This window comes from Arctopsyche grandis, chromosome 9 (genome assembly GCF_051622035.1).
Source record: "Arctopsyche grandis isolate Sample6627 chromosome 9, ASM5162203v2, whole genome shotgun sequence".
Lineage (NCBI taxonomy): Eukaryota > Metazoa > Arthropoda > Insecta > Trichoptera > Hydropsychidae > Arctopsyche > Arctopsyche grandis.
The window spans coordinates 20395386-20407990 of record NC_135363.1 but is presented as its reverse complement, the minus strand read 5'-3'; the positions used below and the strand labels follow the sequence as shown (position 1 = coordinate 20407990).

At 33.2% G+C, this 12605-nt stretch overlaps 4 protein-coding genes across 7 annotated transcripts in view; 2 read left to right on the top strand and 2 right to left on the bottom strand.

The window, feature by feature from the left end:
- S2P (membrane-bound transcription factor site-2 protease) lies at positions 1–2529 on the top strand. The gene is made up of 2 exons (XM_077438381.1): positions 1–131; positions 206–2529. The coding sequence occupies exons 1-2, from the start codon at positions 54–56 to the stop codon at positions 1607–1609; spliced, it is 1482 nt and encodes a 493-aa protein (XP_077294507.1). The 5' UTR covers positions 1–53; the 3' UTR covers positions 1610–2529.
- A 567-nt stretch (positions 2530–3096) lies between these two features.
- Positions 3097–4987, bottom strand: LOC143917020 (LYR motif-containing protein 2). The gene is made up of 3 exons (XM_077438382.1): positions 4886–4987; positions 4339–4799; positions 3097–4258 (listed from the first exon to the last, which is right to left on the bottom strand). The coding sequence occupies exons 1-2, from the start codon at positions 4922–4924 to the stop codon at positions 4581–4583; spliced, it is 258 nt and encodes an 85-aa protein (XP_077294508.1). The 5' UTR covers positions 4925–4987; the 3' UTR covers positions 3097–4258; positions 4339–4580.
- A 2138-nt stretch (positions 4988–7125) lies between these two features.
- On the top strand, positions 7126–8689 carry Pfdn2 (prefoldin 2). The gene is made up of 3 exons (XM_077438380.1): positions 7126–7404; positions 7975–8257; positions 8341–8689. The coding sequence occupies exons 1-3, from the start codon at positions 7229–7231 to the stop codon at positions 8404–8406; spliced, it is 525 nt and encodes a 174-aa protein (XP_077294506.1). The 5' UTR covers positions 7126–7228; the 3' UTR covers positions 8407–8689.
- A 1786-nt stretch (positions 8690–10475) lies between these two features.
- LOC143917475 (uncharacterized) overlaps positions 10476–12605 on the bottom strand; it is a 21062-nt gene continuing 18932 nt past the window's right edge. Inside the window, exon 2 of one of the 4 annotated variants that reach the window (XM_077439057.1) lies at positions 10476–11916. In XM_077439057.1, coding sequence (XP_077295183.1) covers positions 11209–11916 — 708 coding nt within the window. In that variant the 3' untranslated portion in view covers positions 10476–11208. The remainder of the gene's footprint in view (positions 11917–12605) is intronic. The other 3 variants (XM_077439059.1, XM_077439058.1, XM_077439060.1) reach the window with 3 other exon arrangements.

Genomic DNA, 12605 nt, shown 5'->3' with positions numbered 1-12605 from the left:
CGGGTGATAGCCATGGTGGCGGCGTGCTGTCGCTCAGCTTTGAAAAGCTTTTCATGATGGATCTCACCACCTTACTCATTATCGTCGGCATTATCTATGGAGTCATCTTCTTCTTCGATTCCTTCTTCAAGGTGCGTACCTATTTTCATTCATCTTTCTAAATTCATTGAACAACACATTCAACCGGCATCTATTTACTTTCCAGAGCTGTATGCACTATCCCTACATAGCTCTGCTCGAAGGAACCGGCTTGAAGTTTGGCTTCCTGCATATGTCCTGGTATACGACAGCTTTTAACAGAACTGTCTACCGATGGGGCACTAGCTCCCCCCGACTCCTACAACAATGGTTCAGCCTAGGATGTTACACTACACTTATATTACTCCCAATCGCCGTAGGCATAGTTCTCAAATCGGGTGCTGACTACTTAACACCTGACGACGGCAAGTCGTTCGTGAGGAAAGGTCCTATACTTGAATCAGCAATTCCCGGCGTCAACCTCCCAGCTGAAGATTTAGGTTTTTATCTGTTCTCTCTAGTACTGAGCAGTGTAATTCACGAAATTGGGCACGCCCTGGCAGCCGTACGAGAAGACGTCCAACTATTGAACTTCGGTTTTCACATCGTTTTCATCATTCCTATCGCATTCGTAGTGATGAGTACGGAACAATTGCATTCCCTGAATGCTTGGCGAAAATTAAGGGTTTATTCAGCTGGAATTTGGCACAACACCGTATTGGCACTAGTCGCTTATCTCTTATTCCTCGCCATTCCTTTATTCTTTGGATACGCTTACCAGATCAACCAAGGTGTGCAAGTTATAGAAATATCGTCCAAATCGCCGCTCTTCGGACCCAAAGGCTTGAATTACTTGGATACGATAACAAACATCAACGATTGCGCAGTTAAGAACAAATTAGATTGGGAAGATTGTCTAATCAACATTTTATCCCAACAGTGGGGCGTCTGCGTTTCTACGGACTTCGTTCACAAATTCGACGAATCTGTACAGACCAAACATTCAAACACCGGTCTGTTGGAATGTTGCGAAAAAATCGACGGACAAAATCTTTGCTTTGAATATTTGGAACCGCCGCATGGCATGGTCGAGCTGCCACAGCACATGTGTCTGCCCGTTCGTAAAATACTAGAAAGCGAGTTTGAGAAATGTTTCATAGGAGAAGGGTTCAGTTGTCCGGTGGACTTTCATTGTGTGAAACCCATTCTGCAAAACACGACTAGTCTTATCGTTATTAAGCGGATCAATAAACCCGACGTATTATATATTGGACATCCGTTCGACATTCACCACACTGTTATCATATCCCAGTACATACCAAAGTCGAACCTCTTCGCAGCGAGCATTCCAGAAGGATTCGAGAAGGCCATGAAGTACATAATCATGTTTTCAATCGGACTGGCGGTCGTCAACGTGTTTCCATGCTTTGTCTTCGACGGACAGTACATAATTCAGACTTTTATTCACCTCGTGTTTGTATCTAAGATGAAGCACAATAGTCTTCGCAATATGTCATTTTGTATCACACTAATCGGCACTGTTATTCTAGTTATAGTATTCGGAGCGATGCTTTGGAAGCAATTAGTTTAAACGATGATGAAAACATTTAGACTAGTCGTTTGATGTATTACAAAAAATGTGATTGTAAAAACATAGTGATCTATATTGTGCATTTGTTATTCATATTATATGTGAATGACTTTTTTTTTTACATTGCCGTGATTATGTTTCTACCGTAACAGTGCTTATTTTTAATATAATTCATAATAGACAATTTACTAAACGTGCATTCATCGGTATAGTGCGTTTCGAATACTCTGTGGTTTGTGAAAATGTGAAAATTTGATCCTCGTCTGGAAATCTCGATTAATGATGAACGAAAAGATGGCACAAGTGGCAGCTATTCCACATTGCATTTGAAACTCATTATTATAAAATATTTGTGTTGTTTATAATTGGTTTCCAAATGTAAAACATTTTAATTCGAACACACAATTACAATTATTTTACAAATGCATATATAAATTACAACTCATTTTCGATTTACTGGAATTATAAAAAAAAAATCTGTTTAATCTAAAATACGTTTCTAAACTTACAAAATGTCGTATTATATCTATTGTAACATATTTTTAAATACTTTCAGTTAATCGAGAATGTTCTATATACATAAATAACATCCATAAAATTATAAAAATTAACAAGTAATTATACGCTGCTCTCGTGCCGACTTATGTATGTATTGATTGATAGATTTTCCATTGGAATAGGAAAATAATGTAGTGTAGACGAAGTTTAGATAGAAAAAAGGTAAATGCCATGTCATAACACTTACATATATTTAGTAAATGATTATATTAACCGAAAAAAATCTGGTTTTAAGTGTCAGATTTCGCATACTCGGCCGGATAACGGTTAGAGTCAATTACTAGGATTGAAACTCCAAACTTTCTATTTACTGATTCAGAGTTTCTACCAACGTTACACATAACTATACTAAAGCTACAACCAAAAATTAACCCGATAGTAAATATTTTGTATTCAACACTAAAATCATTATAAGTATTTTTTTATTTTCATATAATAAAAATTGTCAAATATTCCCCTATAAAATATACATATATATTATTACTAAAAGTATGTAAAAACACGTATGCTAATTACTTGTACGTCGTTTTGTTGAGTTAATATTTATACTGCACAATATTTATGATGATTTGTAGCTATATATTAACCTAATATTAGCAATAAAAAGTACTAGTCTTTTTGTCAGTAGTGTTAAAGGCAGACGCCTATTACTAAAATACACGAATTCTCAACTACATACATACATGCAAACATTACTTTTTTACTTGACTATATATTATATCGTATCTTTCTACTACATTTTCCAATACAGGGTAGTTATAAATTTGTGCCATAATTTGAACAGTTTACAATCTCTGATTAAATCTGTATATTTTTTCACCGACTGTCGCACTTACCAGCGGATTGGCCTATTTAATTCTGAAATTCTAAAATTCACAAGTTTATAAAAGTAAAATATTGGTTGATAGCAATGATTTGAACGTATTTTTCAATGAAATTTCTATATTTTGTCGTTTTAGAGTCACCATTTTATAAAATTGACTATATAAAATTCTGCTTCAGTATGTTTTCTATTAATTCATGATAAATTTGAGGTGTGATCAGTGTCGATTGATGGTTTCTACAGTGGTTCATTATTTTTATAGTCCAATCAGTTCTAGACTCTTCGATTGCATCTCATATTTAACACATGTTTCAGAATTGTAATAAAAATTCACATAAATAATTAATAACACAACATATGTATGAAAATGATATCTTAACAAATTGTTGATAACTTAAATTGTCAGTTTTTAATTTTATATTGAAGAAATGAATATCCTGTTATAATGAAAACATTAAAGTAGTTGACTGCATTAAATTTCATTTGATGCTTGTGTGAAATTGCATAAGAGGGAACGTTTTACGTGAGTGGAATCATTTAAGGAAACTGAATTGTATTATTTATATGTGAAAAGATTTTCTGTGTTGATTGCACATAAAATATAATCTGTGACTCACTTCAAATTTTTCACTAATTGTAAGTAGTTTACTTATGTATGTGTACATTGTTTTACTAGTATATCTCATGTTTTGATATGATTTTATTTATTTATTTTATATACATATGTAGCATTATTTTGAACTTGCACAAGTTCATGCGGTGCAAAAATATTACTGTATAATTATAATATATATTTAAGATAACGTACATTTGCAACGATCAATTTATTGTACCCTGAACAGATTGCTTAATGAAATTATATGACATTAAATTGTCAACATATTGCATTTATGTAACCAAAAGGAAAATGACTTAATCACATGTTTTATGTATTTTGCACCATGAACGTTCATAAAAAGAAAATACTACCAATACAATTATGTATACATAAACTAATACACACTATATTTCTAGAAAATTTACATATTTACGTTAAATAATTAAAATTAGATAATTTACAACATTAAAAATATAAAAGCAAAAACTCAGTATTCCTTAATCTCCAGGATATGTGTAAATAGATTTTGGAATAATTGCAAAAAACATATGAAGTGCTGTGTTCTCTTGCTGTATATTTGATATATTAGAAAAACCACCGAGTCACAAACATTTGTTATTGTATAAGAATTTCTCATGTATATATAATATGTATTTTAACTCAATTTTAGCTGTAAATCAAAGGGTAAAATAAATTTTTTTTATTAAAAAGAAAATCATTTTATTATAAAAAAAAAATTTTTATATTTACTAAAACTGGCTTCTTTAAAAGCATTCCTCAATAATCAAAAAACGCAACGTAATCTGCGAAAATGGCAGTTTTTATAGTATGTCTGTATTAGCAAATATTGCTACTTGTAAATTTCAATGTTTCATTAGATCTTCATGTAACATTGGGAATAATACCGCTTATGTAATATTTTAAATATACATGTTTTTTTATAAATAAATATATGTATATTACACTTGTTCCGTTTGAATGACGACAGTATGTTACTTTGATAGATCTAAGCTAGTTTTCAATTCTCTCAAAGCTTTTTGACCATGTTGAATCATCATTTTGATGACAATTTCATCTGTATGGTTTTTGTTGTTTTTAAAATCACTTCTCGCCCAATCTCGCAATTCTTCTCTATTTCTCTCGTCTGGCACCTGACGTATGGTCCTTAATACGTCTCTATACAGTTTTTTTACTTCCCCTCGCAATAGAAACTGAAAGTGTACATGTGTCTTATGGTATAGATATTATAATTAAAACTATTTGAGAATATTGTATTTATTTTTTGTAAAATACTAACCTGCTTCAAATTGAGGGCTGAATTGGGTAATTTAGTCATTATATTTATGTATTTGACAATATCATTTGACACTTGAGGTTATGCACTATAAAAAACATAGTCGAAACCTGTTGAATATTGACCAATATCTTTCTTCGAAATTAATTTTAGAAATTTGACGAACACTGAAAAGTTTTTTTCAGCGAAGGACAAACACGTAGATCAACTGGAAACGATCGAGAGAACTCACTCGTGAAGTTTTTGACTCGCAACAAACAATTCCGGAGAGTAGAGTGAAAAAGGAAGAATAGAGTTTAACCTTTCCCATACGGTGCTAAAAAAAATACCCGTGCGCCGATGGTAACGCCTCTGTCGACATGTAGAAATTTGTGATTTTAGAGTCGGATAAATATGAATATTTAACCATTTTTCCTTCTATTAATCAGTAAAAGCCGACAAATTCCTTTGGCACGGGCTGGACGGAATTGTTTGAAGGTTCCACAAGGTTTTGAGGCACTCGTGGATCAATGGTTCACTAGCGCCGATCACCTGATCTAGCGTTGGCGTCGACGTATAGAGGAGTCGGGTACAACGGCCAATAGGATCGCACGACTCATCGACCAATAGGATCTCACGAATATTTATATACGAAGAGCGCCCGATAAGTATAAATATTGGGCGCTCTCGATCTGTCATTAAAGATCTGAAACCTACCTGATTGTTTTCTTGTACATCGACTTGACTCCCCTTACCTTTGAATACTCTTCAATAATAATAAAAATATATAATTTGCATAATTTTCTGTACGCCGAATTTTTGTGCGTCAGGAGATCCGCGCACACGATTTTCGTATCGGCGGTTATCCTGGTAGCGATTAATTTACCAATTTCCGTAGTACATTTCAAAGTAGAGAAACCGACAGAAATTTTCGTGGACTTTTTCCATTAAATTAATATGTAAATTTTTGCGAGGTGTCCAAATTATGGTGTTAAATTCCAGCATGGACCGAACAAAGAGTTCTAAAGGCAAGTTATTGAATTGAAATTAGATAATTAGCCAGCAGCATAGCTCGGTAGTTAAGCTTCTACTTAGCGTCGAGAAGGCGCCGGGTTCGATTCCTGGGCCCCGGCCTCGAATGAAAATGAATTTTTCAGAGTATGCTGTTGGTCAGACCTGGATTTGTGACTCCAGGTTGATCGTTTCCTATCAGAGTTTGCCAATTTTCTCTGATTTCATTGTTGAAACGGTTCCCGGGAAAAAAAATTGGCTAAAAATCCTTCCTACCTACTATGTCACCACTATTAGAAGTATGATTGATGTAAAATAAAATATATATATACAATTCATAGATTTCTCGTTAATTTGCGAGCTTTTCAGTGTCTCGTAATTCAACGACTTGTAATAAAAATGCTGCATTTGTAATTGTAATTGTAATTTGTAATTGGCCAGGAAGGCGCGTTGGTATTTACCTGTAAGGCCTTCCTGATATATATGTAAAAATAAAATAAAAATATAAGGTTATAAAAATTATTATTTCTATTACCTGTAAAAAAGATTTAATCCGATTAAGTTAGCGGTTTGGGAGATAATCGAATTCAAAAACTTAAAAAAAAGAGGACACCTATAAGGGGAGGTACCATTTCCGGTCAACTTAAAAATTTGAAAAAAATTTACGTCGTGTCGATAAGAATTTCAGTAACCGATACTAAGTTTCGGTTCGATAGGATTAGCGGTGTTCAAAAAATCCCCAAAATACACAGACACACACACATTTTTTTCTAGATCATGAAAACGTGATCAGTAATCGATTCCGAGTTCGAATCAGTCAAAATCTCGAGTTCGAATTTTCGCATGATCACAAAACTTCATATATTGTTACTACGTACATAGATAAAGTAATAAAATAAAAATAATGGATGAGAATGTTTAATAAGCGAGTCTCCGAACCCGTTTCCAGCTTCCTCCAATCCTGGTCCATTATTCATAAGGATAGGCGCTCGAGTGCTATTTCCCAGGAAAGAGGGGTTGCTCATTGTCAATTTCTATTTGCAACATCTTTTTTTTACTCTCTAGCTTTGTAGGAGAATAGAAATTGACTATAGGCAACCCCTCTTTCCTGGGAAATAGCACTCGAGCGCCTATCCTTAATTATTAGTAACCATTAGAACGGCTAAAAGTGGGGGGAATACTACAATAATTGAATAAAATAAAATTTGAATGAGTCACGTCGCGTTTATGTGCACTCGGATATGGTCGTAAATGTTTCACGTTAGGTGTTTAGTGGTGGTGGGAGGTGTATAGGTTATGTGAACCGAGAGTCAGTGTCGAGTGTGACCACTTACAACGACAGCGATAGCTATAGAGATGGCGACTGCTGTGGCGAGTCGCGCGAGTGGCGCCGGTGCCGGTGCCGGTGCCGGTACGGGCCCCAATTCGTCTGCGGCTGCCAGAACCCTCGATGGCTTTCAGGCGCTGCGAGCTGAACAACGCGCGCTCGCCAACAAACTATCTGAACTCGAACAAGAGCTCAACGAACATACGTACTAAAACTACTTGCCAATTCCCACTCGACCCCTTTTCATACTAGTGTGCTTCTCATATTAAATCTACTCATTCGAAAAAACTTATTACATTTCCGATCCTGAGCACTGACAGTGACCATCTGAGGTTACTATCTCCACTCTACTTTCAATTCTAATTTGTGCTTATGAAATTACTATTTTTTGTATGGAAATTGCCTAACATTGGCAAAGTCACTAATGACTGTCACTTCCATATTTACCAGCACATGTATGAATATGGTTACATATAACCACATCGACTGACGTGATTGACACATGTAGCAGCGTCAGGTTATATGTACATATGTAGAAAAGGCAGGGCCAGCTCTCGCTGTGTGTCAGTAGCTAAAGTAAAATTATGTGAAAAATTGCATCAATGAGCTATTTGAGTAATTCATAATAGAAGTTGAATGTTCTTATTTGAGATTTCCTTCAATGTTCAAATTCTTAGAGAAAGTCTACTGCCAAAAGCGCCGCCTTTGTAAACTCTGAAAATATTTTTATGTACTTACCACTGCACTTTTATTTTAAATATGTTTTAATTTTCAGAATCGTCATAGATACTTTAAAAGTCGTCGATGAGAATAAAAAATGTTTTCAAATGATTGGCGGAGTGTTGTTTGAAAAGACTGTCAAGGAAGTGTTACCCGTTCTGGTAACAAATAAGGATCTGATCAGTAAAGTCATAACTTCGCTAGCAGACCAACTTGCCAAGAAGGGCACGGAGATTAATGACTACAAAGAAAAACATGACATTCGCATTGGAGTACCAAGTGAAATGCCACAAGATCGAAAAACGGAACAGAAAAGCACAACGAAGAGCAATGTCTTAGTTACTAACAATTAAATATGTAATAACGCTAATTTTAAGTATAATACATCGTTTGAATTTAACACGCTAAACTGCTTTTTCAGAATCCGGTGCACATGAAACTATGTTCTCAGTTGAGTCCGTGTATAACAACATACAATTGTGTCTAATGAAATAAATTTATTTATTACTAAATTATACTTTTCATTTTCGCATTGTACCATTTTGAATTCCAAAAAGTAACTACATACTTTTATACTGTGTACATAACATTTAATACTTTTATTTACATAGTTTTAAACATGTGATATTTGGAATTGTTAATTTTCAACACCAAGTTGTTTTTAAATACCTGCTTTTTTATTTATCCTAATTTTTGTATACACCGAATGTATTTAACGAAAGTTTTTCCATAAATGTATATGCATATTAAATATTTTTTATCATATTTTATAATTTGTTTTTATTTTTTTCAATCCTAAATGATACCTGAAAAAAAAATTTAAATATTGAAATTGTATTTTATGCAAGTACACTACTCACATTATTCGAAAATTTTCATTCGTAATTCGAAATAAAAGTTTTAGTGTGAACACTATGGAATTTCGAGCATTGACGTCTGATAGATAAATTTATATATTCTTTAATTAACTGAATGGTAGAGTTAAAAAAAATCACTCCAATTCTTTTAAAACGCTGTAACAATTTTTAAAATGAATATAGATTTCTATTATTTGGTAAATCAAATTTTTTATCGTGCGCATTAGTTAAGTTTTCACTCTTCAATCAAATTTTCTTTATAAACTTTGATGTTCGATTTTGAATAGTTCGAAAAATACAAAAATTAATGTTTAAATGCGAATTAGGTGTTTTGTTACAGCGTTTACAGAGAGTCAAGAGTTGGGTTTACATCCGAAATTTACTTGACTTCCAAAACGATATATGTACATACATACATAAAATAAAAGCAACTAATTTATTGTAAGATTTACCCAAATTTTCAGTGTAAAAGCAAAAACTCTAAATTTAAGAGCCCAATTACATACTATGGATTCCCCCTATTACCGATAAAGTGAAATATTATTCAAGAGCTCACTGGTTAAATATGTATTATACAGTTGACGAAGTCAATCGAAATTGAGAAATTTATTCGTAAAATATGACTTATCGCTTTTAACAAGATAAAAAGATCTGGATATATAAAAATATTCTATACACACATACGTATAAAATTTTACATCAGCCATCTCCTGTCAGTTTTCCTATTTTTCCTGATTTAAAATTTTTTGAAACGGTACATTATATAATTGGCAGGTACAATTAAAAATCCAACTACCCACCAAAATCATTATTAATTTCAACATTTTATTCCCCCACCCTCCTTCCCCCCAGAAAACCCAAAAGAGAAACCAATGAAGACAAAATCTTTCCCAAGAACACTTCACAGCATAATAGAATATTTGAAATTGTTCATAATAGAATATTTGAAATTGAAGTCCACTATTGAGTATGAAAAAATGAGGTATATAAAAGAGAACTGATTTTTTTGATTTTGATTAAAATAATTTCAACCTTTACCATAGTTCAAAGTAAATTTAACGTTTAATAAAAATTAATCAAATTAAATAAGGAGTTTTGGATATACATATTACATAATGTATAATTAAAATGAGGAGTTTCGAATTGAGTACGTTGACAACGAAAATATGTGACTTCTTCTTCGTCGCGAGCGCACTGGGAGTCGCAACTGCGTTTCCCTTCAAACGGAAAAATTTGCATCCGTAATAGTGGTGGTTTCCAAAACGGGGAGAGATCATGAAAACTCAATCGCTTATTCATTCGGGAAGACACTTGGATGGCGCAGCTTTAGTTTTCATCAGCAACCCAACTATGTCGCCAACTCATTCATCATTGCTTGTAACTTGTCATCTACTTCTGACAACTCTTTCTTTCTCGCAGGTATTGTACTGTCTCGTAATACTAAATAACGCATGATCACGTATAACTTGATTTCTAATTTTTTAAATATGTTTATCATTTCTCGTGGGTTTTATAGCCATATAAATATGTAAATTTGTCAATACTAACCTTAGACTGTCATTTACCTACTTCTATAAAAGTATGCATCTTTAACCCATTCAAAGAATTTTACATGACTATATTTCACATTATTACCGAAATCAGCAGGAATGTTGAAAATCGCCTGAATTATTTTTTCATTATATTACATAAGAATATTCAGTACACTGGTACAGTGTTTATTCTAAATTTGTCAAATCATCAAAGTGTATACATTATACATAACGCCAATGCACTTGGTTTTGTACTCCATATACTCTTTATTTAATCTCTAATACATTGTTAGTGAAGAAATGAACATGGTCTCTCATCAGTTAAATGTACTATGAAATTCAATTAGAAGTAATATTTTAAATACAATTTTACATCCTTCTCTTCAATTGGAATGATGAATGGAATTTTCCAGTCATAATTTATTTCAAAAATTGACTCATAATATTTATCTATCATTGATAAGCTAATGTTTTGTAGTTGAATTATTTGTTCATTTACCTGGATTTCATAAATTGATGGCTGTATAATTTACTCTGCTACAGAATCAATGAATAGTATTAGACTGGTTTGTTTTATTTATAGTATGTATACTGATTATATCAACAGTACGGTAATATATTATTTGCGTTTGCAAGAAAGACCTAAAATTCAATCAGGTTTATCAAAATCGTCAATTTTAAACTTCCGCGGCATATTTTAATTTTCTCCATAGTATGTCGATTTTGGAAATGTTATACAAAAATACATCTGAAGCTAATTTTTACAAGTACCGTGTGAACTTACATGTAAAGACAATTTAAATGTAAATATTTATAGTTCGAATCATTATTTTATTCAAACTTAAGAATTTTTTATTATTGTCTGTTTGCACGCCTTGCAATATACATTATATATTTGGTTTAATTTAAAATATAACTATCTAAATTGGGACTATCGCTTTGATTAGAAATACTGCATACAGCCGATTTCAAGAAGCTACTCAGTTGTTTATGCAGCCTCAATTCACATTGTCTTATTTGTTGTTGTGAAATTTGGACTTGATGCTGCTCAATTGTTTTCGTGGTCCTAGAATTAGCTTGCTGTTTTTCTAGTCGGGTTTGATGTTGCTCAATTGTTTCAGCAACCCTAGACTCAGCTTGCCTTATTCGTTGTTGTTGAAGTCGAGCTTCACGCTGCCCCGTTGTTTCCACAGCCCTAGAATCAGCCTGCCTTATTTGCTGTTGTTCTAGTCGGATTTGACGTTGCTCTAATGTTTCCGCAGCCCTAGCCTCGGCTTGCCTTATTCGTTGTTGTTGAAGTCGGACTTCACGCTGCTCAATTGTTTCTACAGCCCTAGAATCAGCTTGTCTTATTTGTTGTTTTTCTAGTCGAGCTTGACGTTGCTCGGTTGTTTCCGCAGCCCTAGATTCAGCTTGTCTTATTCGTTGCTGTTCAAGTCGAGCTTGACGTTGTGCTGTTGTTTCAGCCGCCCTAGACTCGGCTTTCCTTATTCGTAGAAGTTCAAGTCGGACTTCACGCTGTTGAGGTGTCTCAGTTGCCCTTAATAATTTAACTCTTTTTGATTTTGGATTTATATATTTAGTAGATTTTCGCTTTTTGGTAGACATCTAAAATGAAAATGATACACAATTAAAATTTAGATAAAGAAATGGAGTGTTTGGAAAGCTTTGAATATATCCATATAATTTGAATATATAAATTATATATAATACTCTTTCTTGCTGTGGGGTAGATTTCTGATGAGAAGTAAATTTATAAGAAGAAACATAATTTCATGTTCCATAGGGACTTTCAAACATCGTCCCTTGAGTTGATACATTTAAAATAAGTCTAGTGTTACATTTGATAATATAAATTGATATTTCCTAGATTTTGCAACAGTGTTATGTTTCAAGGGAATGAAATCTGGGGATGGGGGTGGGGTGTCTAAATGTCACAACCAGCAATGTCTTGGAGTAGGGTTACCATACGTCCTCTCTTCCCTGGACATTTCCTTTTTTTATCAAGGCCTTAAATCTCAGTCTGTCTGGATTTTCAAAATATCTAAAATATCTGGGTTTTTACAAGCCTATTTTATGTTTCACTTCTTACATTACACGTTTATTTATTCGAATTTTGCTTCTCTTCATCTTTCATTATGCTGATATCATAGCGTTGAAAATAAATTAAGGTTTCACCAAAGAAACAGGCAAATTTTTGAATATATTGCCAAATTACAAAATATTTATTTTGAACCTGAACTTATCAGTATTAGGCATTTGAATATTTTGTAAACAATTTATGAAAATATAATAAT

Coding starts and splice junctions, on each gene's coding strand:
- S2P (XM_077438381.1), top strand. CDS start 54: ATGATGGATCTCACCACCTTACTCATTATCGTCGGCATTATCTATGGA. Junction 132..205: donor TCTTCGATTCCTTCTTCAAG/GTGCGTACCTAT, acceptor TTTACTTTCCAG/AGCTGTATGCACTATCCCTA.
- LOC143917020 (XM_077438382.1), bottom strand. CDS start 4,924: ATGACTAAATTACCCAATTCAGCCCTCAATTTGAAGCAG. Junction 4,800..4,885: donor CAGCCCTCAATTTGAAGCAG/GTTAGTATTTTA, acceptor GTACACTTTCAG/TTTCTATTGCGAGGGGAAGT.
- Pfdn2 (XM_077438380.1), top strand. CDS start 7,229: ATGGCGACTGCTGTGGCGAGTCGCGCGAGTGGCGCCGGTGCCGGTGCC. Junction 7,405..7,974: donor CAAGAGCTCAACGAACATAC/GTACTAAAACTA, acceptor TTTAATTTTCAG/AATCGTCATAGATACTTTAA. Junction 8,258..8,340: donor CAACGAAGAGCAATGTCTTA/GTTACTAACAAT, acceptor CTGCTTTTTCAG/AATCCGGTGCACATGAAACT.